The following is a 25,431-nucleotide window of genomic DNA, read 5'->3' on the forward strand; positions in this document are numbered from 1 at the left end:
GATTGCTTAATGGTTTCAGGTGCAGGTGCCTGAGGCTGCAGGAGTTCTCCATCAGGGCAATCAGGGTCTATTGCCCACCTGTTCTATGTTCCCTTTGGTGAAGGAAGAGGGCATGATCCTGCTCTCCTTACTCTGGGAAGACTCCAGGGGATGCCATGGAGCAGGAAGAACAAGGACTCAGATGTAATTTGGATTGGCTAAACATTAAGCTATGTCCAGGTGGAAATGAGCACCCACAGCACCGGAGCAGCATTCCTGAGGGACGGGTCACAGGATGTGTGAGTACACCTGTGGGTCCGCTGGCATGGGAAGGGACCTGGTGTGCAAGGCCTGGAGCCAGCCTTCTGCATGGCTGAGCTCCATCGGTTCTGGTTTGCCTGGAAAGAGCGTTCTAAAAATTGCTAGTCTTTCCTAGCTAAAGTAGGTGAAATATTTATAAATCCATCCTCTAGAGGAGACCTTTTGCGTAAGCATCAACCACTCCGACTTTAAAATGCGCACCCCCCTCCAAGATATCTTGTGCTTCTCATCCAGAGAAGGGGCAACTTTAATTGCATTTGTCTGGAACGGTTGCACCAGTTTACGGGTACGGGAGACCGCAGAGACAGTCAGCAGCAGAGAAAGGGGATTTCTGGGTTTCCTTGCTTGCCTCTGCTCTGTGTTGCATCAGGTTTGATGCTGTGGCCGTAGTTCAGTGCGTGGACCACGCAGGCGGGTCGGGGGCTGCCCCACTTTTGGCGAGATGATGCAAAACCCGGGGGGATACGGGGGAAGGGGGGAAGAAATCGGGCTCCTTTCGGCTCCCGGGAGGGATGCGCTGGAGCGGGGTCCGCCGGGGCGGCTCCGGGGGATGAAGGAGGGGTGTCGGGGGATGGAGAGGGGGGTGCCGGGGGATAGAGGGGGCTCCGCTCCGCCCCGGCCCCGGGAGGCGGCGGCAGTTCCCGGTCCCGGAGGCGGAGCCACATCCTGCAAAGGAGGAGCGGGGCGGCGGCGGGGCCGGGAGCCGGAGCGGGGCCAGGGCAGGAGCGGGGCCGGGCGGCGCGGGAGCCGCATCGCCGTGGCCGCCCCGCGCCGCCGCCCAGGATGTGGTGGGACGAGCGGGTGTCGGCTCGGTTCCGGAGGAACCTGCAGCCCACCCTCACCTACTGGAGCGTCTTCTTCAGCTTCGGCCTCTGCATCGCGTTCCTGGGGCCCACGCTGCTGGACCTGCGCTGCCAGACCCAGAGCTCCCTCTCCCAGATCACCTGGGTCTTCTTCTCCCAGCAGTTCTGCCTCCTGCTCGGCAGCTGCCTCGGAGGGGTCTTCAAGAGGACGTAAGGCACCTGGCAAACTCATCGCACCTCCCGTGGGTGGGCTTAGCTCTCCGCAGCCCCCCCACCCCTTCCCCGCTTTCCTCCTGGGTCGGGGGTGGGCAGCACCGGCCACCCCCAGCCCCGCTCCGGGCTTCGCCTCCCGCCGGGTTTGCGTGGCTGAGCCGGGATGCTGCCATCCGCGTGGGAAAACCCTTCCCGAATGGAGCCCTCCGTGCGGGTCCCTGAGGGTCCGCAGCCTTCGGAGGGAGGGGGCTTCCCGGGAGGTGCGGGGGTGGCAGTGGCTCTCCCCATCTCCACGGTTCCGTACCACCGGAGAGAAGCTGCCGGTTCCCCTGGAGCTCAGGACAGAGATAGCCTTAGCGTGAAGTTACGGCCAGAACTTCCTGGAGGGTGTTTTCCTTAACCTGTTTATCACAAAAAAAAATATTATTGTAAGCCTGTTTTAATAACCTCGGTGTCAGAAGTCGAGGCGGTTTCGTGCTCCTCGGGAGTTTGGGGAGATGCGAGTGGTCCTTGAGGTCTGGCTGCTGCGGGGGCAGAGGCAGCGTCTCGGCAGCACGGGGTGGCTGGAGACAGCAGAGAACTTCGTGGGGCAGTAGGAGACCCGGGCACGGCCCGACGGGGGGTTGCGCTGAGCCTTCTGTCCAGGATGTGTTTAAAATAAATAATACACAGTTGCTCAACCCTAAAGATCGACAGGCATTTGATTTGAGGCTCGTCAACAGCTCTGCTCTACTGAGAATTGGCCGATTATTTACATTGTCAGTAATTCATCAGGCAGTGATGTAACGTGTCAGCTCTGTGTGTATCTCTGATATACACGTCATATATTTATATATGTGTTTAACATGTATATGAGAGAATTTTGCACGAATCCTCCTCTGCTCTAACATGCCCATTCGAAAATGCTTTGTTAAACTTTTGTCTGATGAACTGGGGAGGATGTTGGCTAGTGAAGGTGGCATTAGGGCACCTGTTAAATTACCATCCTGGTATATTGAACTGTCCCAGCGCCCCTGTCCGGACAGAGCCCAGAGGGTTCATGGAGCAGCCGGAGGTGCCGGCTGTGGGGCTGTGCTGGGGGCGGAGGTGCGAGGTGGGGTGCACGGGAATGGGGACGGCACGTGGGAGCCTTGCCCTGGGTCTGACACGGATCCGAGACTGCTGGGTCAGCAGGCAGCGCCTTTGCCACCCCCTGCTCTGCTTCACGTGTGTTTGGAGGAGCAGCGAAGGAAAATGCAGAATTGTTTCCTGCTGTCAGCTTCCCACCCCGAGCTCCTGCCCTTGGCGGGTGCGTTGCACAGACCCGTTTGGGGTTTCATGCCCGGGAACTCCCAAACTTTTAACTGCGAGGCAGCACGTTGCGGGAGAAGAATGTGTTTGTCGCTCACTGTGGTTATGGACCAGGATGTGTTTGTGATCGCAGCCTCTTGGAACAACGGGCTTCTGCGAAGCATCCGCGAGCCCCAGCGAGGAGCGGCAGCCCTGCCAGGCGGGAGGGCATGTTTCGGATAGTTGTAGCTTGTGAGCGTTGCGGGGGGTTACTCGGAGTAGTGCGGCGTAGAAATGTGTGGGTTTGGATGAGAATAGTATTAACTGTTCAGGCTCTGAGAGCTCCTGCACCATCCCCTCTTCAGGGGGGGACAGAGCTGTCCCGCGAAGGATTTCTGCTTCTGGACCATGCTGCGGGTTTATAAATCAAATTATGCTGGGCTGTCTTCTCCAGTGAGGAGATGGATAGCTGCTGGTAGAGGGTCCCAAAGCGTGGCCTGTCTGCAAGCCAAGCTCTGCCCACAAGCTGCGTTTGATTTCTAGTGCCTGAGGAACATAGACTTTGCTGCTTGCTTTCGATTAAACTATGTATTGGTCTGAGCTGTCTGCTCTGAGTGATGGACTCGCGAGGGAAAGCAATGTTGGTACTGGGTTCTGTGACAGAAGTGGGTAATGGGACTTAAATAATGGTTTGGTTCCTCTTGCCAGAGAAGTTGCTGAATGCTGGGCTGTAGTCTCCACTCTCTGGGCCCAGCTGGAGTCCTGGAGCGCTGGGAGGACGGAGCATAATGATGGCATCGACTCAGCATGAGTCTGGACTGCCAGAATTAGCTCCAGAATTCCCTCTCGTGCAAGATTTCAAGGAAGAAGAAAGTTTGCCATTGCGAGTTTCCCCCAGGGATGTAGGAATGCGATTGTTGCCTGCGGTGCTCAGCCCCAGAGAGCCAGGTTTGCCGCGGGGTCCCTTCCCTGGCGTGTCGGGAGGTGCCAAGGGCAGAGCATCCCCCCCGCGTAGCCGCATGGTGCGGTGTTTGAGCTCACACTGGGGTTCACAACAGGCTGCCACTCTCTGGCAACTCACGTGTGGGGTTTGCTGAGTTGTAGTTACAATCTCTGCTTCAGAATCCAGCTTTTTACAGGGTATTTGCATGAGTGGGGTTGGGGTTTAGGTGGAGCACGTGCTCTGGCTCAAACCCCAGTGCTGCTGTGGTGTTGGTAGAGGTTCTTCCAGCAAAGAGAGCCCCGGCAGCAGCTGATGCCCTCCGTGGGGAGCCCTGTGCACCTTTGCATGGAGCACACTGATGACTCTCGTTTCCTGGTATTACCCGGAGCGGATTCTCAGAAGTGCCTGACGCGTCGCGAGGCTGCAAATCCAGCCAGCAGCGTTGGGGTGGGAGCGCTGCGAGGACCTGAAATCCCTGCCTAGACTCAGAAACCCAAGTGGGAGGTGAGCTCCTCAGTAAATCCACCCCGGGCGCCTGGCGCTGCCAGCTCCAGGGGTGAGCTCTGTGCGCCTGCGTCCCCCGCTGCTCTCCCTCGACTCCCTTGCTGTTGGATTTTAAGCTTGCAAAGGAGGTTGTAGAGAGGTGGGGGTCAATCTCTTCTCCCAAGTAAGAAGCGATAGGACAAGAGGAAATGGCCTCAAGTTGTGCCAGGGGACATTTAGACTGGATATTAGGAAAAAACTTCTTCACAGAAAGGGTTATCAAACACTGGAACAGGCTGCCCAGGGCAGTGGTGGAGTCGCCATCCCTGGAGGTATATAAAAGCCGGGCAGACGTGGTGCTGAGGGACATGGGGTAGTGGTGGTTTTGGCAGCGTTGTGTTGGTGGTTGGACTCGATGATCTTAAAGGTCCCTTCCAGCCCAGACGAGTCTATGATTCTATAAAATCATGTTCTTCTATGCTGCTGTGCTACACACGTTTGTGACAGACGCACCAGAGTAACTGAGTGCCTGTGCCCCAGTTTGCCTTCCCCCCCCAAACCTGCATTTTTGTGTCCTCCTGTGTTTTTTGCTTTTTCTCCTGGCGTTCGGGTCGGCCCCGAGCTGGTCCCGCTGGTGTCAGCAGAGGAGGGGAGGGGGCTGGTGGGTCTGTTGCTGCATTGGAGCCCTGAGCAGGCTCCGCTCAAAGGAGTCATCCACGCCGGGAGCTGATGAGACGGGACCCTTTTACCCTTCTTTTGTCTTCACCCCGGGCACGTCACAGCCCGTCAGCTGAGAGGGGGTGACCCTGTTCTCTCCCTGCCCTTCAGACTCCCGTCTTCTGAAGGTTCCTGTCCAAGCACGTGGCTGGTGCACGCAGGACACTTCTCACCACAAAGTAAAGCCGTTTGTCTCTGAGAGCGCGGTGACTCGAGCACGAGCTCCTCGAGGGGGCAAAATGCTCCCCAAGGCTGGCTGGTGCTTCCTGCTGGAGACAAGGGTACCAGAAGGCAGATGTGGGATAATCCACGCCGCCTTCTTCCTCCGTGTCCTCGCCTCGTCCCCTTAGGGCTTTGGGGTTTTAATTATGAGTGTTGCAAGTCTGAATTAGCCTGATTATCATTTTTCTTCTTGATGTGAGGGACTGAGAAAATGCTCCCTGATGTGGGGAAAAACATACTCGAAGAGCGGCTGCTGCAACAGAAACACCGAGGAGGGGGTTTATATAGGCTGTGTGGGAAGGCGAGGGGAGGCTTCGCTGGTCGTGGCTGTGGGGTAGCGTTAACCATCCTGATCCTATAGAGGAGATCAGCCTAAACCTTTCGTGGGGAGCTGCAGACCTTCCCTCAAGCCTTGTGATGGAGCCAGGACGTGCTCTGGGTGCTCCTGAAACAGAGTCCATGGTGTTACAAGGCTGGTTTCATACGCTGCTGAAGCGGAGCCTGCCCTGGGCCCAGCTGCAGCCGGTGCAGAGCTGTGCTGGGGACGTGGGGACCAGTTAGTGATGGGGAGGGCAGCGACGTCAGAAACCAGACCATGGCATAATATCAGGGTGGCGTTTTAAGCCCTTTGGGAGGGCGCGTTGGTTTCGTGTCATCAGGACGCAGCATTCAGACCCCCTCTGAAAGGCATTTAAGGATGCTTGCAAAGAGGTTTGTTTCTAAAGAAATCCCCCAGCTGGTTGTTCGGTGCCTCCCTGGGTGCTGAGCAGTGTCCTTCGACTGCGTCTTGGGCATGGGAAGCGTGGGAAGCCAGCAATTTCTTGGTCCCCCGCTAATGCCAGAGCCAGGGGAGGGGGCAGCAGGGCTGCTGGTGTTTGCAAGGGGGGGTGCAATTGTGTTATTAACATCTTACGGCTGGAGGCAGGAATTTTTGCTTGACGGGGGAAAAGTGAGGTGATCTTTTTAATGGTTTTTAAGTCCATAACATCATCTGCAATTAATGTTTAACTCTAGTAATGAACATGCTCCCTAGCCAAGCACAAGCGGCGCTGTGGTTGTTTTGCTGGGGCTTGCAGAAGAGAAGAGGCGTTTCTGGGATGTCTCGGTGCGTGTTTCCCTGTTTCCCTGTCGCTCCCGGCCACGGATTTGCCAGCTGCCAGTGCCTCTGCCCATCTCCCTCCTGCTGCACCCTGGAGAGTGCTGCCTGGGCTCGAAGCGGCTTCTCTCCCATTTGCTGCTTGTTTTTTCCTGCCGTGACTGTGCACATCTCGCTTGGCTCCCTCCCTCCTCCAGAAATCCCACGCTGGCTCCCCATTTTGCTGTCGGAGGAAGATGGGTAGTTACGGCTTTGCAAATACGCGGTCTTGGCTGATGGGTGAGCGGGGCTGGGCTGGGAGACGGCAGTGCACCGAGGCGCTGGCACAGCCAGGTTTGTGCCACCGGGCAGGAGAATAAAGGAGACGTGTCCTTGGCCTGTTTCCCCCCCCTCGGTGCCGTCAGAGAGCAGTGGAAGCAGGATGTGGAAGGGCCACATCACTCTGGGTTTGCAGGTGAATGAGGGGCAGGCAGAAACGCAGTGACATGCCCGAGGCCGGGCCGTTCCGGACGAGTGCTCAGGGCAGGAGGGCTGGTAGCGCGGTGCCCGGCGGAAGTTATCTGCTGTGGCTCCAGCCTGGGCCTCCGCGGAGCCTTCTCCTCCCTCTCTGTGCAGAGCGTGAGGCAGGCACAGGGTGCAGACAACCCGCAGGAGCGAGCCGTAGGCATTTTGCTTGCCGGTCGTGTGTCCATACGAGAGACGTACCTCGTAGCATGGACCTGCAAACCCTGGATGAGGCTTTGGGCAGCCTGGTCTGGTGGGAGGTGTCCCTGCCCAGGGCAGGGGGGTTGGAACTAGATGATCTTTAAGGTCCCTTCCAACCCAAACCATCCTGTGATTCTGCGAAACCCATTCTGTGGCCAGGTGGCTGTGCCCCACATCCCCCCCGCAGCAGACCCCGATTGCTAATTAGCAACTCATTGTAGCTGGCGGCAGTTGCAATGGGCTTCTACCAGGGTTTGGGAGCCCGAGGAAGGGATGTGCCACTGCTACTTATTCTCCACTGTGACTTCATAATCCCATCTTTCTGCTGGTTTCAGTGCTTTGCTGTCTGGTCCCTGCTTCCTTCCTTCCTGCTTTTCCACTTGGCAGCTCCGGAGCCGCGCGGTGCCAGCCTGGGCGCCGTTCTCCAGCGAGCTGGCGAGCGCCCGGCTCCCATGGCGAGCAGCCTCCCCGCTCCGCCCGGCAGCCCTGCCCAGCTCGGGATGGAAGACACCAGTTTTACCTCCGCCACATGCATCCCTTGGGCTTCTCCAGGGGACCGCGTGGGTTGGAAAGTGCACTGGGAACGGCGGCAGTGCTGCATCCCGCCCCGTCGTGCTGGGGAAAGGGGTGATGCTGCCAGAACAGAGATGGCGCAGGACATGAGGGGGAACCGCAGCGGCTCCCCAGTGCTCCCAGTGAGGCAGGACGGCATGCGCAGGCAGGTCCGGGATGACACGGGGATGGGGATGCCAGCAGCTGTCTCCCTGCCTGGAAGTGGGATTGCCCAGCAGCTCTCCTGCCTGCTCATGCAATACAGCCCTGCAGGAGAAATGCCTTGGAGCTGCTCAGAAGTCATGATGTGGCTTCATCTGCACATACCCGTGGCCCTGTCCATTCCCAGATCTGCCCGGTTAACAAGGGAAGGTTCTCAGGCCTTATTCTGCCTTGAAATGTGCAGAACATGGGTTTGAAGGGATGGTTACTCTTCTCCATGAAAGCTGGGTGGAAGATCTACCTCTTTGAGGCGTCACCCTCCATGCAGGAGGTGGCAGTGCCCTAGGCTGGCCACGGCTGTGACGTGGAGGCACTGGGGGTGCGAGGTGTGTAGCATCTCCCTTTTCTTATCATAGGAGCTGCATTAGTTGGATCTACAGCCTGTGGGTGCATCTCCTGCTAATGCCTACACCACCGACTGCCCTGGGGCTGAAAACGGGAGGCATGGCTGTGGTGTGGATATTCCTCTCGTGGTGGTAATTCTGTCCTGTCTTTCCTCTTTCCCTGTCTCAGGTTGGCTCAGTCCTTGTTTGCACTCTTTGCCTCGTCACTGGCAATCTCCTTGGTCTTTGCCATCATCCCTCTGTGCCACAATGTCGTGGTCCTGGCTGTGGTCATGGCTGTGGCAGGACTGGCCATGGGTTGCATCGACACCATCTCCAACATGCAGCTGGTGAAGATCTACCAGAAGGACTCGGCCGTCTTCCTGCAGGTGAGCATGGGGCCCGCGTCTCCCCTCTGGCCTCTGGGGCCTCCGAGGAAGAGGGGTGAGGGGCTCGGCCAGAGAAGAGCAGTAAACCCCTGCTCTACTTGTGTGTCTCATCTCTTGCAGGCCCTCCATTTCTTCGTGGGCTTTGGAGCGCTGCTAAGCCCGCTGATAGCTGACCCCTTCCTCTCGGACACCAACTGCATCCTCTCAAACTCCACAGCCAACACCTCCAGCAACCTCCCTCACATCCGCAAGTCCCTGGTCCCGCACCATCCAGGCAACCTGTCTCATTACGACCTGCCGATGAAAGGCATGGTGGTCACACGCGTCTCCTACGCCTTCTGGATCATGGCCCTCATCAATGTAAGTGCCGCAGCGGCCCAAGCTGTTGCTGGGAACATCCCTGCTTCTTGCCTTTGCAGGTGGTTGTGGTGTTTGGGGGGTGTTGGTGCCTGTTAGGTGGTCCCAGTGATGGAAGGGGGCATGAGGATGGTTGTGCTGGTCCACAGCAAAGGTTTGTTTTTTGCCAAGTGCCCAGTTTCCAGCAGGTGCCTGGGGCAGGAGGGCAGGACTCTGCGACCACTGCACCGTCAGATGGGATAGGGTCCATGGTCCGTCCTGTGGGGATCTGTCTGGTCTCTCTGGCAGCAGGTTGTACCCCCGGGATCCCCCTGGGCAGGAGTTTTACCAGTTAACTACTCTCGGAGCCACAAGGTCTTCCTCCCTGGTCAGTCTGGGGAGGGGGGAGCTCGGTGGCGTGGGGTGGTTTGGTGGGAGGGCGATTTGTGGCGATGTTCATAGGGAAGCGCCCACGGATGAGCTGAGGTACTGGGGCCAAAAGCTTGTTTGTGGTGTCTCTGCCTATTTGTTACGTTTCCCTGGTGATTTGCAGCAGACGGAAAAGTGGCCCTTCCTTTGTGAGAGATGGGGTTTAGCGCCCGTCCTCTTTCTCTGCCCTGCTGAGTCCCAGAGCGGATCTCCAGCGAGCTGCCCTCGCCTCCAGGCTCTCTTTGAAGTGTAGCCCCGTGCCTTACCCCCCGGCTAATACCCGGATCCCAGCCTGGTCCCGCGCACAGCCTGGCTGGGCTGTGGCCATCGTCGTGCCCGTCCCCGGTCCCTCGCAGCGGGGCTGGCTGAGCTGCCGCTGGCGTTTCCCGTCCGGCAGGAGCCCCGCCAGCGTCTGTGTAATTGTCCATGTAGATCGGGAGCGATAAGAGCGGAGCGCGTTGTTGCAGCAGTGGTGCCGTTCGTGCCGGGATTGACGCTGAGACGCGGTACCTCCTGCCCCTTCCCTGGGCAAGTTTAGCCATTGCTTTTCTGCCAAAACAAGGATGCGCTAGTGCTCCTTCTCCCTGTCCCAGGCAAGGAGCAGCCCTTGATCTTCTCCCACTCCATCCCCACCAGGCAAAGGGAACAGGTTTCTTTGTGCTCTCGGTCTCACCGTTCGCTGAACTACTAAAACATACCCCAGGACACCTGATCCAGGGGCTTTCATTAGAGCAGGGTCCTCAGAGCTCGCTGATGTGAGGAGAGGAACAGGCGGGTTCTCTGTAATGAGTTTCTCTGTAGAAGTGCCACAAAGAATGCTCTCTGCCTAGGAGGAGAAACCAGCTTTAATTACCTCCAACTCTGCGTATGCCAGGGGAAATGGGCTTTTAATTACACCTGAGCGTTATCTATTTTGCCAGTGAATCCTGAGCAAACTAATTTAGCTTTGAAGGCGGCGTTTAATATCTGCTTTGACTGCGACGATGTGTCCGCTATCTGGAGCGCTGATGGGAGGGCGGTTGCCGGACCCCACTCTTTTCCTAGCAGCGTCCTGTGGATGTTTGGGGAGCAGGATGGGACCCTGGGCTGAGTCCCGCTGTGCCCAGCAGCTGACCGTGAGCTGGGTTTGGGCATGGCTGTGCACCCCGGTGCCGTTTGCAGGAGGCGGGGGTGGGGATGTCGCACACCGTGGAGCATCACCAGGAACACGCAGGGAGACCCAGGGTGCTGGGAGACGGATGGATTTTGGGATGCGGGTTAGGTACCACACATAAGAGGAGTGGGGAGCCGGACATACGCCGCACACGCGGCTCTTGAGCGCGTCCCCTCGCCAAAGGCAAGCTGTTATTGTCTTTCCCAAAGCCTCGCTGAGGGAGCTGCCTTCGTTCCTTGTTTAAACTAAATAACCCAACCCACTGGCTGGAGATACCGAGAGCAGCTCGGCTCCAAAACTGCTGACCCTTTTTTAAGGTGTAAACGTCAGGGAAAGAGGATGATAATTGGTGTTTAAAACCCCCAGGGAAGTGGATGAAATGAGTAAGCTATAGAAATGGAAACCAGGACCAGCAACTTTGTTATAAAATGGTCAAAAACACATTTCCATCCCAGTTTTCGCAGGGCTGTGTGTAGTCTGACAAGACACAAGCTGAAATGATTCATTGCAATTTCTTGCATTGTTTAAAGTGGAAATGTCTCAATTTGACTTTTGGCATAAATGCAACGTGTGAAGCTGACAGAGTGGTTGTTTCGATGTTGTTGAAGCAAAATGTTTTTGCTTTAGTAAAATTAAGTGGTTCAACATTATCAAAATGAAGTGCTTGGATGACTCCCGGCCAAAATTTTTCATTCTGAGAGAAAATTTTGGCTTTTCATCCAGATTTGGAACAAAAACATATTTTAAAATTCAGTTTCCCACAGAACGGAAATTTCATCATCCAGCCTGTTCCAAGGGGCTGGAAATCAGGAAAATGTTCCTCCGAGAGGGATGTGTTTGTCCGGAAGGTGGTTTCCCAGGGGAAGTGTGGGACACTCCATTGTGCTTAGGTTGCTTAAAAGTAGCCCGGGCACAATGGCAGGGACCAGCCCCGTGCTCCTGGGGGAGAGACCGGAATAGACACTGGAGGGAAGGAGCCTGGGTCATACCCACGCTTAACTGCGTGATGCAGCAACTTGTTGGGTTTATAATGACGGTTCAAAGCTGCCAGGGGGAGGGAAACATCCCCAGTGAGTGGAGCTGGAGCACCAGGTCCAGCTCTTGCTGCCCGTGCAGGCTCCTGGTGGGATGCTCCGATGTCCCTCTCCCCCTGGGGGAAAAAACCAAAAGCCTTCTGCCCAAAAAGGCGAAGCAGAGTTGCTCTGGGAAGAAAACCCATGAGCAAACGGTGATTGCACCAAAATCTCTGCCCGCTCGAGAGGGAGGGCTGGTCAGCGATGGGGACCGGAGGTGCCTGGCTTGCTGTGGCGGGGGATGGCGTGGGGCAGGGCAGTGCTCGGAGGACCAGTGCCCTTGTTTTAGGGGCTGTGGCTGCAGCTTGTCTCGCTGTTTGGGTTCCCCACGGGGTGGGAAGGCTTTGAGAGCTCTTTGCCTCGTGCCAGGCAGCCGAGGTGTCGACCCCAAGAAAACCAAAGCTGCTTTAAGAGCCGGGTAGCGAGATCCTGTCATAAGCACGGTGGCCATGCCCCTGCGTGTCTTGGCACGTGTCCTGGCTCCAGGGGCCAGCGAGGCTCGTTGTCACCACCCGACCTCTCCAGCACGCGGGAGCCGCGGATGGGGAGAGGGGCTCAGCGCCCGCCCTCGTATGGGCGATGGAAGGGACAGTCCTGGAGTTGTCCTTGTCGTGTGGTCAGGGTAGGCTGCTCCTCCGGGATGGATTTGTCCCTTTGCTCGGTGAAACATGCCCTGGCAGGGCTCTGGTGTTCACCTCTGTTTGCTCCTCTCCATCTGCCCAGAACTGACCTGCTTTCGTGGGTGCTCCGTCCCTGGATTTATGGCCAGCCCCTCCAGGTGGCCACGGGTGACTGTCCCCCAGGCGATTTGCCAGCCGGTGTGTGGGACACCGGGCTGGTTCAGGATGAAGCCCTGGGAACCTGCTTTCTCTTGACGTTGGTCCTTTGCTTTTCCCCGCTTCCCTGAGCGTGCTTTGGGGTGGTGGCAGCCCGTGGGGGAGGGCTGCGCTGGAGTCCATGGCTTTTGGGCATTTCCTACCAGAAATGGCCAGTGCTGGCGAGCAGCTCGTGGCTGATGGGGTCAGAGCCCTCCTGCGCCCGAGGTGCTGCCAGCTTCAAAGGTGGTACGGTCTGGATAAAGCAAAAGGGACCTGCCTGCCTTAGCGAAGAGGATCTGGGGAGCAGGGATGTGCCTATGGTGTTGCTGGGAATCCGGGGCTGGAGTTCTTTTCTGCATAGGCACCGAGTGCTCCTTAAGGCTGGAAGTGCCCAGAGGCGTTATCTGTGCGGCCAGTCCCTCCGCGTGGGTATCTTTTTTTGCAAAATCTGCAATTTAGAAGAATAAAATCTGGTCCTGACCTCCGGAAGGATTAGAACTATCAAGCAAAAGCGTTTTTCTTCCATGGGACCGAACTAACTGTTCCTATTCCCATTGTTCCCAGAACAATGAAGTCCTCGTAAATGAATTCAGGCAAGAGAGGCAGGGAAGGGGGGGGATTCTCCATACATTTAAATCATGCCACGAGCCAACAGAAGGCAGGAAATTTGGAGCTGGAGCTCACACTTGCTCACAGACATGTCGAAAACAAGCGCTCGGCGGCTGGAGAGTGAGCTGTCACTTCGGATTTCCTGGCTTTCTCCCCCAGTTTGTTGCAGAATAAACACTGCTTGGTTGTGGCGGGAGGAGGAGGGAGGGCTGGCAAGGGGCAGCCCCAGCTTCGTTGGCTTCCCTCTGTTTTGTCGCTTGAAAAAAAATAAATAAATAAAAGAGCAGCAAGTCCCAGCGGGTTTGGAGGCACCACCGAGTCGTGGGTGTGCGCGGGGAGCCGGCTCGTCCCCGGGCACATGGCAGCGAGGGAGGATGGTGCCGGGGGGCTGATGCTGCGGGTGCCATGGGATGGATCCAGCGGGCAGGTACAAGCCCACGGTCCCCGTGTGTGTTAGCACCAGCTGGAAAGCCCCGACTGCAGGGAACGGTGCTGGTGTGTGCTGGGAGCCTGCGCAGCAGCATCCCTGGGCGCGGGGGGGGCTCTAAGGCAGTGGCTGGGGGCTCCGTGCTCTTCAGTCCCTCCGCAGAGGCTGCACCGAGGGGCTGTTGGCAGCAGCTCGGCTGCGGTGCTGCGATCGTTGGCCTGGGAACCACGAGCTCATCTCTTACGAGGTGCTGAGCAACCTCTGCGAATGGCTGGAGGCGGGCAAAGAGGTCTCGGAGCAGCTTGCTCTTCCCTCGCAAAGAATTTCAGCCGCAGAAGGCCTCCCGTTAGAACCTTCCGTAGGCAAAAGCTACGTTTTTATTATCGTTCTTTGGGCAGAAGTGGCCAGATGCTTGGAAACCAGAATGTTTTGGTTTTGGAGTGCTTCATGAGGTTTGTATTGTGCCTTCTGCTCCCCATCCTAGGTGAGTGGTCCCCAGCCCACCCAGCACCCCACAGGGACTGGCAGGAGACGCCCCAGCCGTGCTCTGGATCGGGAGTCTTTGCTCTCAATTTCCTTTTATTTTTTGCTCCCTACCGGCTCTCCTAACAACCCTCCGTCCCTCCTGCAGTGGCTCCTTACCCCGTTCCCAGCCTCTGCCCTTGCTCTTGGAGGTTAAATCGGGCACATCTCGTGCAGGTGCCGAGCGCGGCTTCCTAAAAGGCTGTTGCGACTGGGGAACGGGACTGTGTTTCGTGTGAGGCTCGTCGTGCTTACCTGCCCCTCTCTGTTCCTCCCCAGCTGCCCGTCCCCATCGCGGTGTTTTTCTTGCTCTACAAGGAGCGGATGGTGCCGTGCTTCAACAGCAGCAGCCACCCGCTGCTGTCGGCCGACGAGCTGGCCATGGAGACGCGGCCCACGGAGAAGGACGATCTGTCCACGGCTGCGCAGAGAGCCCAGGCAGCAGGAGGTGAGCTGGGGGCACCTCTCTTACAGGTTTGGGGGGATAAGGGGTGAGCCGGGGGGGAAAAAGCCATATTTCTCAGTGTCTCTGAGTTGAACAAGTGAGATTCATCGCTGTTGTTTAAAGAGGAAACTTTCCAAAATGTACATGTGAATGTAATCCAGAAGTACCCAAACAATCCAAACGTAATTTTGTGCCCAATTGCCCTCGAATTAGATGGGACTGTGACCCCTGAACAGATGTTAATATCCTGCCGTTGGGACTCCAGGCTGCTTTCCTCCAAGCTGCCCTAAAACTAAACCCGGGCTCCCAACTCCTTTAAGCACACGTGAAAGTTGTGCCCTTTTTGTTTCCTTCTGGTTTTCGGTCAGGTCTCGAGCTGGCTCCGCTGACTGTTCAGTTTAAAAGCGGTCACCATGCTGCAGAACGCTGGTTTTTATAAATCTGAAAGGAATAAGGCCAGCGCCCTTGTTTGAGGGGAGAAGTTAAACTCCAGCAATAGTTTGCTCTTCAGCTTGTGACTACACCCTGTCCTGGGGACAATAGAGATATTGTTCTTTGCTACCCAAGAGAAACATATCAAAGTAAATTCTTCAGCTAAATAGTGAATCTCAGAAGTAATTATATTTTAGGATTATCAGAGGAGCTTTTAGTGTTATTACAGAAGAGGTGGCTTTACCTGAACAATAAAAGGAGATTCTCGGGAATACTTGAAGGTGGAGGCAGTTAGAGACGTGGTGAGGTGCTGCAGGGAAGGGTCACGGGTGTCCCTAACAGAGTGGGTTCTCCAGTGTCTGATAGGGTTGTGGTCATCTGACAGCATTCCCCTTAGCCGAGACACTGATGGTTTCTTTCCTCAACCCCACTGCCCATTTTCATACAACCCATTGGAGCTCCACGTTCTTCAGCTCTCCATCTTCCTCTTAAATGCAGTTGAGATTAATCCTTAGAAGCAGGACGGCTGGATGCCGACTGCTGTGATCTTTGACAGATACGTCTGTGCTGGCAAAATCCTCCTTCCCCATAGAAGCAGTGAGAATTTCATCCTTGCTGTGCGGGAGCAACTGTCTCCCCTGCACAGGGCTCCGGGTGCCGTTACTCTAAAACCAGCCCTTTGCACGTCCCCGAGTGGTGCGATCAAGCCTGAGGAGGGGAGAGTCAGGAATTCCTGGGGTCCTGACCTCCGGCTTTGGCAGGCTGTGTCTATTCAGAGGAGGCGACACTAGCTGTGTGTTTATCACTCTCTTTCCCAAAGTTGGCTTGTTTGGTTAAATAAAAATGTGAGCTGTCCCGGGCTGGACTCTCCTGTGTGGCGGTACCCGGGACGAGGGGCTCTGAGCTATGGTCAAATGGGCTTGTTTCTAGGGATTTTAAGAGCGGGGCCAGCAATGTGTTGCTCCTAAACGGGAAGAGGAGCACAAGCAGCTCCAGTAAGAGAAGCAGCAAGCATCCTGGGGAGCTAGGATCCCATAAGCGTATCCATCTTCCTTCTGAAAGTTTAGAGGTAGGTATAGAAAGAGGTGGTGCCAGCAGAGGTTAGCAGTGCTCCACGTTGTTCACCGTCCTCTATGAATCTCTGTCGTGCAGCTGAGCACAAAATGAGTCCCCGTGTCGGGCTGGCAACCACCCAGCCCCAGGGGGACGTTCCAGCTAAGTTTGCTTTGCATTGTTTTTCACCAGGTCATGATGACTTGTTTAGCTGCTGCCAAAGCAAAAACTTCAGAGGGGCTTCTTACACCTACTTCGCAGTCCACATCACTGGGGCTCTTGTTCTCTTCATGACTGATGGGATTGTGGTGAGTTCAGCTGATGGAGGGATCTTGTCTGAGCAAAGCTACATGGCTTTCTTCCTTCCAAAAATCACTTGTAACAGCCCAAACCCAGCACATGTCCTCTGCCTGCAGTGGGCTGGACCTGAGGGTCTGCCGGTGCAGCAGTCTGCTTCCCAAAGTAGCTCGTTCCAAGCTAATCGCAGTCAGGCTGAGATGTGTCCCGCTTCTTGGGAGGGTTTTGTGGCTTCTCCCGGGCTCTGTGGTGTTGCAGCTAGATTGGTACTAACCTGGCCAGTTCAGAGCTGGAGTTGTGATGTTGACTACTTGTACGCAGTGGAGGTCTCTTCTCACTTCAGCCAAGAGGCAAAACCAGCTTCATTTTATTTCGTAACAAATTGTGGCTCTTTGATGGGTCTCCTGAGCCCTCAGAATCCAGAGACGAGCGCATGCAGGGACGGTCCTCTCTGTAGTGGCCTGGCAGCGTGTCCCTGGCCGGGGCAGTCACACCGGCTGCCCCGAGTGTAGCACTTCTGTCCGGGCGAGGAAGGCTCGCTCTTGGCTGGCAAGTTGCTGTTCTCTTTCTTTCAACAGTTTTGTCTCAGTCCCGGCCTGGTAAAATACTGCTGGGTCTTATTAAGACGTTAAATAGGGTCTCAAAAGATGAGCAGGGTTACGCCAAGCAGCTCTCAGATATGGGAACTTTCCAGGGCCTCCATCTTCAAGGACTATCAACTCCAGGTTCTTAACGTGACACATTTTGAGAGTTTGCAATTCCAAAAGGACAAGACAGTCCCTAGGGAAGAGAGCATCTCCGTAGATAAGAGGTTAGCATGCTTTTTACCTGGTAATGCTGTTAAGCTCTCCTAAAAGGGCAAGACGTAAGTCCCACGTTCTGCTGGGGGGAGCCTGTCTCCAGCTGCAAACCCCTGGGGACGAGGTTCGTTGAGATTTGGTAGCAAATAGGTGGGCTTTGCAGCACTATCACAGTATTGTGAATAATCGAGGGACAGGTTGAAGTTGAAGTTGCAAAGCCTGTAAAGTCCTCGCGTCAGCGTGACATGCTGTTTGGTTTTCCCCGCAGGGCGAGTACTCGGGCTTCGTTTACAGCTACGCGGTGGAAGAGCCTCTCTCTGTGGTACACAAGGTGGCCGGATACCTGCCCAGCCTCTTCTGGGCGTTCATCACGCTGGGCAGGCTCATCTCCATCCCCATCTCCTACCGCATGAAGCCGGCGACGATGGTCTTCATCAATGTGGTAAGGCTGGTGTTTACGAGGTTTTTCTCCAAGATGCCGCCTGGCTTTGGTTTTCATCCAGCGACTCTCGTGCCATTCCTAGGGTACAACCCGATCGCCCCGCTTTCCTGAGCTCGCGCCTCGGTTAATCTAAGGTTAGGTTTGTGGAAGCACCTAGTAAAGTGTCTGCCAACTTCATTCACTCTGCACGCTGTTTTCTCTGGCATCTACAGGGAAATTAGCGTTAAGCCATGGGAAAGGGAAGGCAGAGAGCTCAGTAAAGCCTCTACTTAGGCTGTAGCGTCTGTCAAAGAAACCAGTGTGATGGGAGGTTGCTTAAATTAATAAAACTCACTCAGTTGAAGAAAGGGGAAGGAATTGTTTAAGGATATGGAAGAAAGATAAATGTAAGGGATGCGGCAGACAGCAGGGAGGGAGCAGTTCCCATTCACACTCCTTACAAAAAAAGAAAAGAAACAAGTGAGACGACAGTTAATTTGCAGTTTATTTAAACCAGACGTTATTTTGGTAGCAAGTTTCACAGTTAATAGTGCAAGGCCAAGAAGATACAACAGGGTGGTGAGAGAACAGGAGAGACAGTTCTCATGGGGACGTTTTGAAGGTTTGGGCCGATGGCTTTGCAGACGGGAGGCAGGGGAGGCAGCGGCTCGACACCTTCCTGCTGGACACTTCAAATACTGAGCTTAGGTACCAACAGATACAGCCAAACGAGATGCCATTGTTTTAAAAACGGGTGTAAGCTCCTGCTCCAGCACATAGTCCCTACTCACGGGGGAGCAGGGAAGCGCGGCACAGCAGATGGGTGGCAGCGCTCCCATGCGACAGCCCCGTCCAGCTCCTTGATGCCTACGGCCGGCTCCATCGCTTGTCCCAGCTGCGCGACTGCTCCGGTAACCCTGAGGCCAGGACTGCGTTAGCCGCCGCCAGGCCTTGGAGCGGAGAGGGGATAGCCCCCAGCTTTGAGTGGAAGCCTTAAAGGCAGTGGCAGTAGTAGCAGCCAAGGACAAAAAGTCACTGGACCGACACTGAACCCTTCGCACCGTGCGTGCGCGTTGCTACTGCTGGGTGCAGTGAGATCACCAGCACCGGGAGTCGTTTCGGCATTATAGCGAACTGCGGTTTTTGAATTCCATTTCTTTAGAATCCAAACGGCTCTCGTGTCTGTGTGCACACCCATAGTCAGGGCCCAAACAATTAAGGAAAAAAAAAATAATCATCTGAGCTGGTATTGCGGAGCTCCCTCTGCTGACTCGGTGCCGTGGCGTAACTCAGCGCTGCTGGATGCTTGTGCTGGGACTCCTTCATTTAAACGGAGTTGGCTCTTTGGCTCTGCTGCTGTGACTGGTTTCTGAGCGGTTATTGACAGTGAGTTAATTCTTTAACCTGCCAAATAATATGTATTAGTGATCGAGACGTAAATATTCTGGAAGTGCTATTGCATTTAAAGCTGCAGAGGAGAAGTATTTTTTTCATATATGATCTTAATGAAGATGAGACTTGAGTACCAAGTCATGTTATAAAGTCCTGTTTTAAAAAATAAAGGTAAATGGATTTTTTTTTTTTTTAATGTAAAGGTAAATGGGTTTTATTTGGCTAGTTACTTCAGTTTTTCAGAGATGGTGATCTTTTTTTCAGTATACTTTCTTTTCCAGACTGTTCTCTACAAAAAGTAAAATAAAATACAACCTAGAGCCTCTTGCAGCTCAGCATTTCCCTTCCTACTGACTGTGTGTGTTGTCCACAGGTCGGAGTCCTGATAACCTTCCTCCTGCTCCTGATTTTCTCCTACAGCGTTGTCTTCTTGTTCGTGGGGACGGCGTCCCTGGGGCTGTTCCTCAGCAGCACTTTCCCCAGCATGCTCGCCTACACCGAGGACATCCTGCAGTACAGAGGTGAGATCTGAAAGCCGGTGGGTTTTCCAGACCAGAGCTCAGATACCATCACACCCAGCACCTCCTTCCCTCTTCAGGGACGGCTAGGCGGCCTGGAAGAAAGATCTACTTCTGAATACCGTGTTTATTGAAGCTTATAGTCAGAAAATCAGTCTGCACAAACCCTGGCTTGGGTGTACGAATAACTTCTTCAGGCAGGGATCCAGCCCGGTTCTTGGTTTCCTGTAGCTTTAGGGCTTTCGGGGACTGACAAGAACGTCTGCTTTAGAAGCTTACAGGCAGCTAGTTTTGAAAACATCGTCCAGCTTATCAGCGAACTGAAAATCCTAGAGTTTGGCCAGCTCTTACAGGAGGTCTCTGCCAACCTCCGGCTCTGGGGCAGTGACACAGAAGAATGACGATCTTTCCAGCAAGAGGCAACATCACCTCTGCCAAGAGAGACGAGTGACAGAAGAGGAGGTGGTTATTTGGCTTAAACTTTAGCCTTTCTGCACTAGCGCAGGCTAGAAGAGGCATTCCCATCACTAGATGGGAACATACGTTAAGTATTTGTACATCTTGGATGGAGAGATCCGTGGAAGAGCAGTCTGCAGAAGCTCAGGCTGATCCTGCTGGCTCTTTCACCTCTTCCCTGCCAACACCACTTGCGCTGTTTCTTTGCAGGCTGTGCCACAACCGTGTTAGTGACCGGAGCTGGAATTGGAGAGATGGTACTTCAGTTACTGGTGGGATCGGTAAGTGTAGACAAGGAATGCTAAAACCTGACTGGAGCTCTTGAATAGAAACCTTAGTCCTGGTTCTGGAGAGCTGCTGGGGAAAAGCACTGCATTACCCTGGAGCCGTCAAGCAGCAAAGCCCTTGCTGAATGCCAGTGAGGTATTTGGGTGCCATCATGACGTATCTGCTCCCTTTTTTTCTTCCCCTCCCACTGCAGATTATACATGACCGGGGCAGCTACAGTTTCCTGGTCTGTGGGATGATCTTTGGAGGCTTGGCCTTTACCTTCTACGCTTTCCTCCTGTTTTTCCACAGGATGTACCCCAAGCCCTCGGCAGGTAAGACAGCCCCAGCACTCAGCTTTATAATGGAAGGGAGAGTGGCATACGCATCAATTCATAACCAGGGTGCAGCGCTTCAGCAAAATGCGAGGAAATGTTTATTTTACTGCTGCTTCCTGTCCCCTCTTCCTGCTTTGACTTGCCCACAAAGCCCTGGCAGCCACAGCTCAGGGTTTGCTTGCTTTTTCTGCTGGAGAAGCAAAGGAAAAAGCAGGAACGGTCCGTGGGTCGGAGAGGAGCTGTAAAGCACGTAGAAGGCAAGCTGTGACAGCACGGCAGAAATAGCAGGAGCAAGTCCTCCCAGTACAAGCTTCCCTGTGCTGTTCCCTGCCAAAAATCCAGGGAACAAGGGGGTTCTGCCCTCCCAAGGCAGCTGTCGGGCTCTTGAGAAAAGCCTTGCTGATAAAGGATTTCTCTTAGGTATTGCCTCAGTTTGCATCCACTATTTGCTTTTGTAAGCACCTTCCTTTGGTAAAGGAGTGCTGCGTGACCGGCCGAAAAATCATGTCCAGGTTACTGGAAACGGAGACCTTTCTTCCGTGATCAGCCAAGTAAACAAGCTGGTGTGGTGGGCGGTAGGAGAGGAGCATCTGTGTTTGGGAGAGCTCATGCACGTTCCCTTAAAGCTCAATAGAATTGGTATTTTCAGATGGAAATGTTCAAGGCCAGGTTGGACGGGGCTTGGAGCAACCTGGGCTGGTGGGAGGCGTCCCTGCCCAGGGCAGGGGGTGGCACGGGGTGGTCCTTAAGGCCCCTTCCAACCCAAACCATTCTAGGATTCTCTAAGTATCTCATATTGATTTTGCAGATCTGGACGATGCCTCACCTGACAAACCAGCAATAACGGATGACACTGGACAGTATCAGCGCTAAAGAAGCGGCCAAGCCCTAAACGAGCAATAAAGCACCACACAGTTAAGCGTTACTAGTAAGGATGATTTCACACTTAATGGCTGAATCATGCAAGTTCTCTGCAATCAAAAGCACATTAGATTGGGTAAGTCGGAATCGAGAAAACATCCTAAAACACTGCATCAAGCTAAGTGCAAGTTGCCCGTGTCAGAGCTACCAAAAAGATGGTGTGTCTGTGATGCCGTGTCTGAAAGGCTGCGGTAAACAGCAGCGATGATGGGGGACAGTTACTCCTGCAAATGAACTTTCTTACCAATTAAGGATGGAGAGGGGAAGGAAAAGGTTCTCTCTGTTCAATATATAAGACTATCTCCTGGCTTAGTCATTGAACTTTAAGATTTTTCTTTTGGCCTGTAATGTACAGAAACCCCGACAATTTACAGCACAATACTGGATTTGAATTCATTTCTGTGCAACACCCCCTCGACTATATGTCACCTCCGCGTATACTTCCAAAGGGGAAAAATGACACACTTGGTCGAACCCACCAGGCGCACAGTGGTAGCGGGACCTATCGCTATTTGCACAGTCGATGCCTGTATAGTACACAGTGTAGACATGGTCACTAAGACGGTGTCTCACTCAGCATGCTAGGCCTCCTTGATTATTAAAATCATTAGCTTTTTTTCTTTTTTTTAAGTCGAGTTGTGAGGGTTTGTTTTGCTCTAAGTCACTAGTTTTAGCTGCTCCGGTTGCAGTGTCTTTTAGGGTGGTTTTTATTTCTAGCTTCCAGTTGAAGCTTGAACAGAGGTATTTGGGAGCCAGCCTCCAGCTGCTTAATCTGTGCAATACTTATTATACCAGGTGCCTTCCGTAAGGTACTCTCATCCCCCACGCATGACCTAGTGCAAGCTACGAAGAAAGGACCGGCTTTAGAAGAGCGTAAAGCTACACACATCTATTTCTTCAGTGAGTGATTGGCCATGTACCTTTTGCTTTAACTGCTGTATGTGGATGTACATATGTACCTGTGTATATAAAGCAGTGTTTAATTAAAGGTGATTGATTGCTACATTCTCAGCATGACTGGACTCGGGTAACTTAAGCTGAACCTAACAGCTGTTTAAATTAAACTGGCTTTACCATTTCTATTTTTCCGAGCGAGGCATTTAAGAGAGGGGTAGACACGGTGGTTAGAGATACACTTCAGGGATGGTTTGGTCAGAGTTGGGTTGATGGTCGGACTCGATGATCTGAAAGGCCCCTTCCAGCCCAGGCGACTCTATGATCTTACCTTCCATAAAGTATCTTCACAAGGTCCCAGGGCTGTTTCTGTAGAAAATCTCTTAAAAGAGGAGACTTGGTGACTTGGCTAAAGGTCAGTGACTGGCTAGAGGCCAGTGCAGGAAGGAGGTAAATGCAGTTGAATTCTGGGCTCAGCTCCTCCATGGCCTTCAGCAGCCCTCCTGCCTCGCGCCCGGGGCAGTCGCCGCTGTAATTCTCCTCCAGCACCACGGGATGCCACTGTGACTCTCCTTGGCTACCCAGAATGAAAAAAGTGTGCGCCGCAAAACCCATCTGCAGCAAAAAAAAAACCCCAATCTGTCATTAATGGGGCCCCTCCCACCATGACAGCATTCTCTCCATCCCTGTGCAGAGGAAACGAGCGTGAAACAATACAATGAGGGAGTTTATTTTGAAAGAAATCCACTCAGCTTGCGTATGTATCACACCAGGGACTGTCAGCTATTAAAAAAAAAAAGCACCTTGCAGATAATACGTAGCTAAACGCCAGTGCCAGAATATTTCTTTTGTTAAAAGCGCACTTGACAATTCAAACCCCCGCTTTGCTACCAGCACTATATGGGAAGTGGAGCTGCTCACACCGAAGGGAGTTTTCACCCGAGAATAATACCTGATTTGGGAAAAGGGCTGTGCGGCGCTACAAAATGAGCAACAGTAATTCCAGCTCTGTCTCCGTTCCAGCGAGATGCGAAGGAGCCCCGTGCTGGGAAGAGCCAGGGCTGACGCCCTCCCCGGCTCGCAGGGCCCGCAGCCCCCCCAGCTGCCACTTTCCATTTCCTCTACTGTAAAAAAAAAAAAAAAAAAAGCGGTCAAAAGAGCCAGAAAGTTTTGTTAAAAATATTTATTTAAAAAAATACAATTGTTTTGCATGTCTGGTTGCACATAACTATTAACATATGATTGACTTGAATAATTTGCTACAATGCTTTTTTTTTTTTTTAAAGCCAGCTTGCATTATACAAAGCAAATCCCTCTGTCAGTTCTTACATAAAATAGTTTTCTTTAACTATTCCCACCCCATTTTTTTTAAAAAAGATTGCAATACATTGATTTATTTATATTTATTTTTTTTGCACAAAAATTGAAGCAATAGAAAAAGTCACCTGATTTCTCAGGAAAGACCTTCATTATGTTTGAAAACTGCCAATGTGCCACTCTTTAAAAGCAGCATTGGTTACTTTGAAGCGTCATTGCAGTGCACTTCCTCCAAAGTGTAAGTTTTGCATCTTAGAACTTTGCCTCTAAATTGTATTCAAACCTGAAATGTCTTCAAATAACTGCATATCTGCTATAGTCAAGTTGATCAGACTTTTTTTTTTCCCCAGTACGATCTCAACACGCTGAAGGTCCTCCTAATATGTTCTCTTGGAAGGTTAAATAAAAGCAAATTTAGTAACACTGAACAATTACTGAAAACTTTGGCTATTTATGTACTTGCATTACATACCAGCATTTTTTTTATTTTTTTTAAAACACAATGGCATTAAGATACTCTTATTATAAGGTATTATTTTCAGAAAAAGTTAGACTGAGAAGCTATTCTCTCCCAGGCGAGTTTACCCAACTGTAACGAGAGCACCAAAGCGGTGTAAGATTACAGTTGTCTCTAAAAGACCGTGTCTAGAAAAAGTCTCCAGTTTAGGAAGTCGAGACACTCACTACAACAGAACTTGCTTTGTCTCTTGACTCAGTACTATATATATATATATATGTGTGTGTGTGTGTATATATATAAAATGCAATTCTGTTCTGGAAAGAGCAACTGAAAACGTTCTCTGCTGCTTTCAATGTAGTTTTGACCTCTAATGGTTCTACTAAAATTTCAGGAGAGTAAAAGAGAATCCATTCCCAAGTGAGAGAGGAACCTGACAGCGCCGTCTGCCCCAGGCAGAGCTGCGGCAGCGTAACCCCCCGCCGTCATCCTGCCCCTCCGCAAAGAACCCGGGTTAACCTAAAATAGTCAATTGAGGAGTAAACACTTAAAGGCATCAGAAAGTCACTTTCCAAAACAGATGTGCACTTTAGAAATAAACGGGACAACAACTGGCACACGCTACCCCAGCTGACGAGGGTGCTTAAGTTCTCTAAAATTTAATTTACCCTTCCCTCCGCCGCCTCTAGCCGAGCCGCGGCCAGAGCCCAGACCTCAGCCACTGCCACCCGCCCAGCCGCAGTGAAGCCAAGGGATTTATTCTGATTTACAAGCTTCTGGCACACCATCCGCATCTGCCATCAGCTCGCTCAAGGATTCTCAGAATTCCCAAGACAAAGTCTCACGCTGGTTAACGATCCCTATTCAGAGTCGTTTCAGCCCCAGATTAATTCCAGCTGTCCTAATATACATTAGGAGGAGACGACCGCTATCCACACCCTATATGTTGCTAGAATTTCCCCAGTTATTCATCTCTATTATTAAGAATATACTTCTCAGCTATAAAAACAGAGGGGGGGGGGAGATAAGCATTAAATGTGCTACTGTACTTATCACAAACACTGTGACGTACATAAGGCCATCTGGTAACACTGCAACAGAATACAAACAAGATTTTTAAAAGGGAGTTTTTAGAATACAACTTTTTTTTTTTTTTTTTTTTTTAGAACTACAATGAATAATCTCAACCCTGTTCACAGAGAATTAACGTTAAAACTAGTACATCATATATATAAAACTCTGTGCAACTGAACAACAGCAGAACAAAAAAAAGTCAACACAATTCTATAAAGCAGTTTCAAAGCCTGAAGATTTAAGACATGCTAGCCAAAAAAACACAACACATCTCAAGGAGCCTTAGAGCAAACCCAGGTATTGACTGTAACCCCCCCCCCAGCACACAGCACACCCCAAGAACCATGCAGAGGCCATCCTCCAAGCCTTCCTGTGCTCAAAAAAAAACAAAAAAAAAGAAAAAAAAAAAAAAGAACCTCAAACGAAAAAAAATATATATAAAAAACAGCTTCCAGTTATTAGTACAGCACTGCTGCGTGTACTGCTGATTCCGACCCTCCTCCCCTCGCCTTACTGCCCTGCTCCCAGTTCATCCGCTGGCCCCATTAAAAGACCCTCGTTTTCTGAAGGTTTGTAATTAGCCTGTTACACCCCCTGCCAAAACCCCGACTTTGAGATGAGATCCTTCTGCAACGCACGGCCTCAACGGAGAGCAAGTGTTTTAAGTAAAAAAAAAAAAAAAAAAAGAAAAAGAGTCTAAACTTTTGTTCCATGAACATAAAACTATTCAAAGACACATTTAAGA

The 25,431-nt window shown here is 52.7% G+C and overlaps 2 protein-coding genes across 5 annotated transcripts in view; one reads left to right on the plus strand and one right to left on the minus strand.

Moving 5' to 3' along the window:
• MFSD4A (major facilitator superfamily domain containing 4A) lies at positions 1-21,952 on the plus strand. 4 transcript variants are annotated; one of them, XR_012584326.1, is made up of 11 exons: positions 973-1,313; positions 8,039-8,237; positions 8,358-8,597; positions 13,884-14,052; positions 15,727-15,842; positions 16,900-17,073; positions 18,818-18,965; positions 19,629-19,699; positions 19,900-20,020; positions 20,832-21,020; positions 21,740-21,952. XR_012584326.1 is itself a non-coding variant. In XM_074563967.1 (10 exons), exons 1-10 carry the CDS (start codon positions 226-228, stop codon positions 20,894-20,896), a joined length of 1,356 nt encoding a protein of 451 aa, XP_074420068.1. In that variant the 5' UTR covers positions 1-225; the 3' UTR covers positions 20,897-21,952. The 4 variants fall into 4 exon arrangements, 2 of the variants coding, with proteins under 2 accessions (XP_074420068.1, XP_074420067.1); XM_074563967.1 differs by lacking the exon at positions 973-1,313 and adding an exon at positions 1-278 and having other exon boundaries at positions 20,832-21,952; XM_074563966.1 differs by having other exon boundaries at positions 20,832-21,952.
• ELK4 (ETS transcription factor ELK4) overlaps positions 18,960-25,431 on the minus strand; it is a 26,609-nt gene continuing 20,137 nt past the window's right edge. Inside the window, exons 6-8 of the transcript XR_012584328.1 lie at positions 22,791-22,962; positions 22,170-22,453; positions 18,960-19,658 (exon numbers count right to left, since the gene is read on the minus strand). The gene's annotated coding sequence lies outside the window, so the exon portion shown is untranslated. The remainder of the gene's footprint in view (positions 19,659-22,169; positions 22,454-22,790; positions 22,963-25,431) is intronic.

Source organism: Larus michahellis, chromosome 21 (assembly GCF_964199755.1).
Source record: "Larus michahellis chromosome 21, bLarMic1.1, whole genome shotgun sequence".
In the NCBI taxonomy this organism is placed as follows: Eukaryota; Metazoa; Chordata; class Aves; order Charadriiformes; family Laridae; genus Larus; species Larus michahellis.

Bases quoted from the DNA above. Each gene is read 5' to 3' on its own strand.
- MFSD4A (XM_074563966.1), top strand. From the start codon at position 1,084: ATGTGGTGGGACGAGCGGGTGTCGGCTCGGTTCCGGAGGAACCTGCAG. The intron at 15,843-16,899 runs GTGAGTTCAGCT...TTTTCCCCGCAG, and splicing joins TCATGACTGATGGGATTGTG to GGCGAGTACTCGGGCTTCGT. The intron at 18,966-19,628 runs GTGAGATCTGAA...GTTTCTTTGCAG, and splicing joins GGACATCCTGCAGTACAGAG to GCTGTGCCACAACCGTGTTA.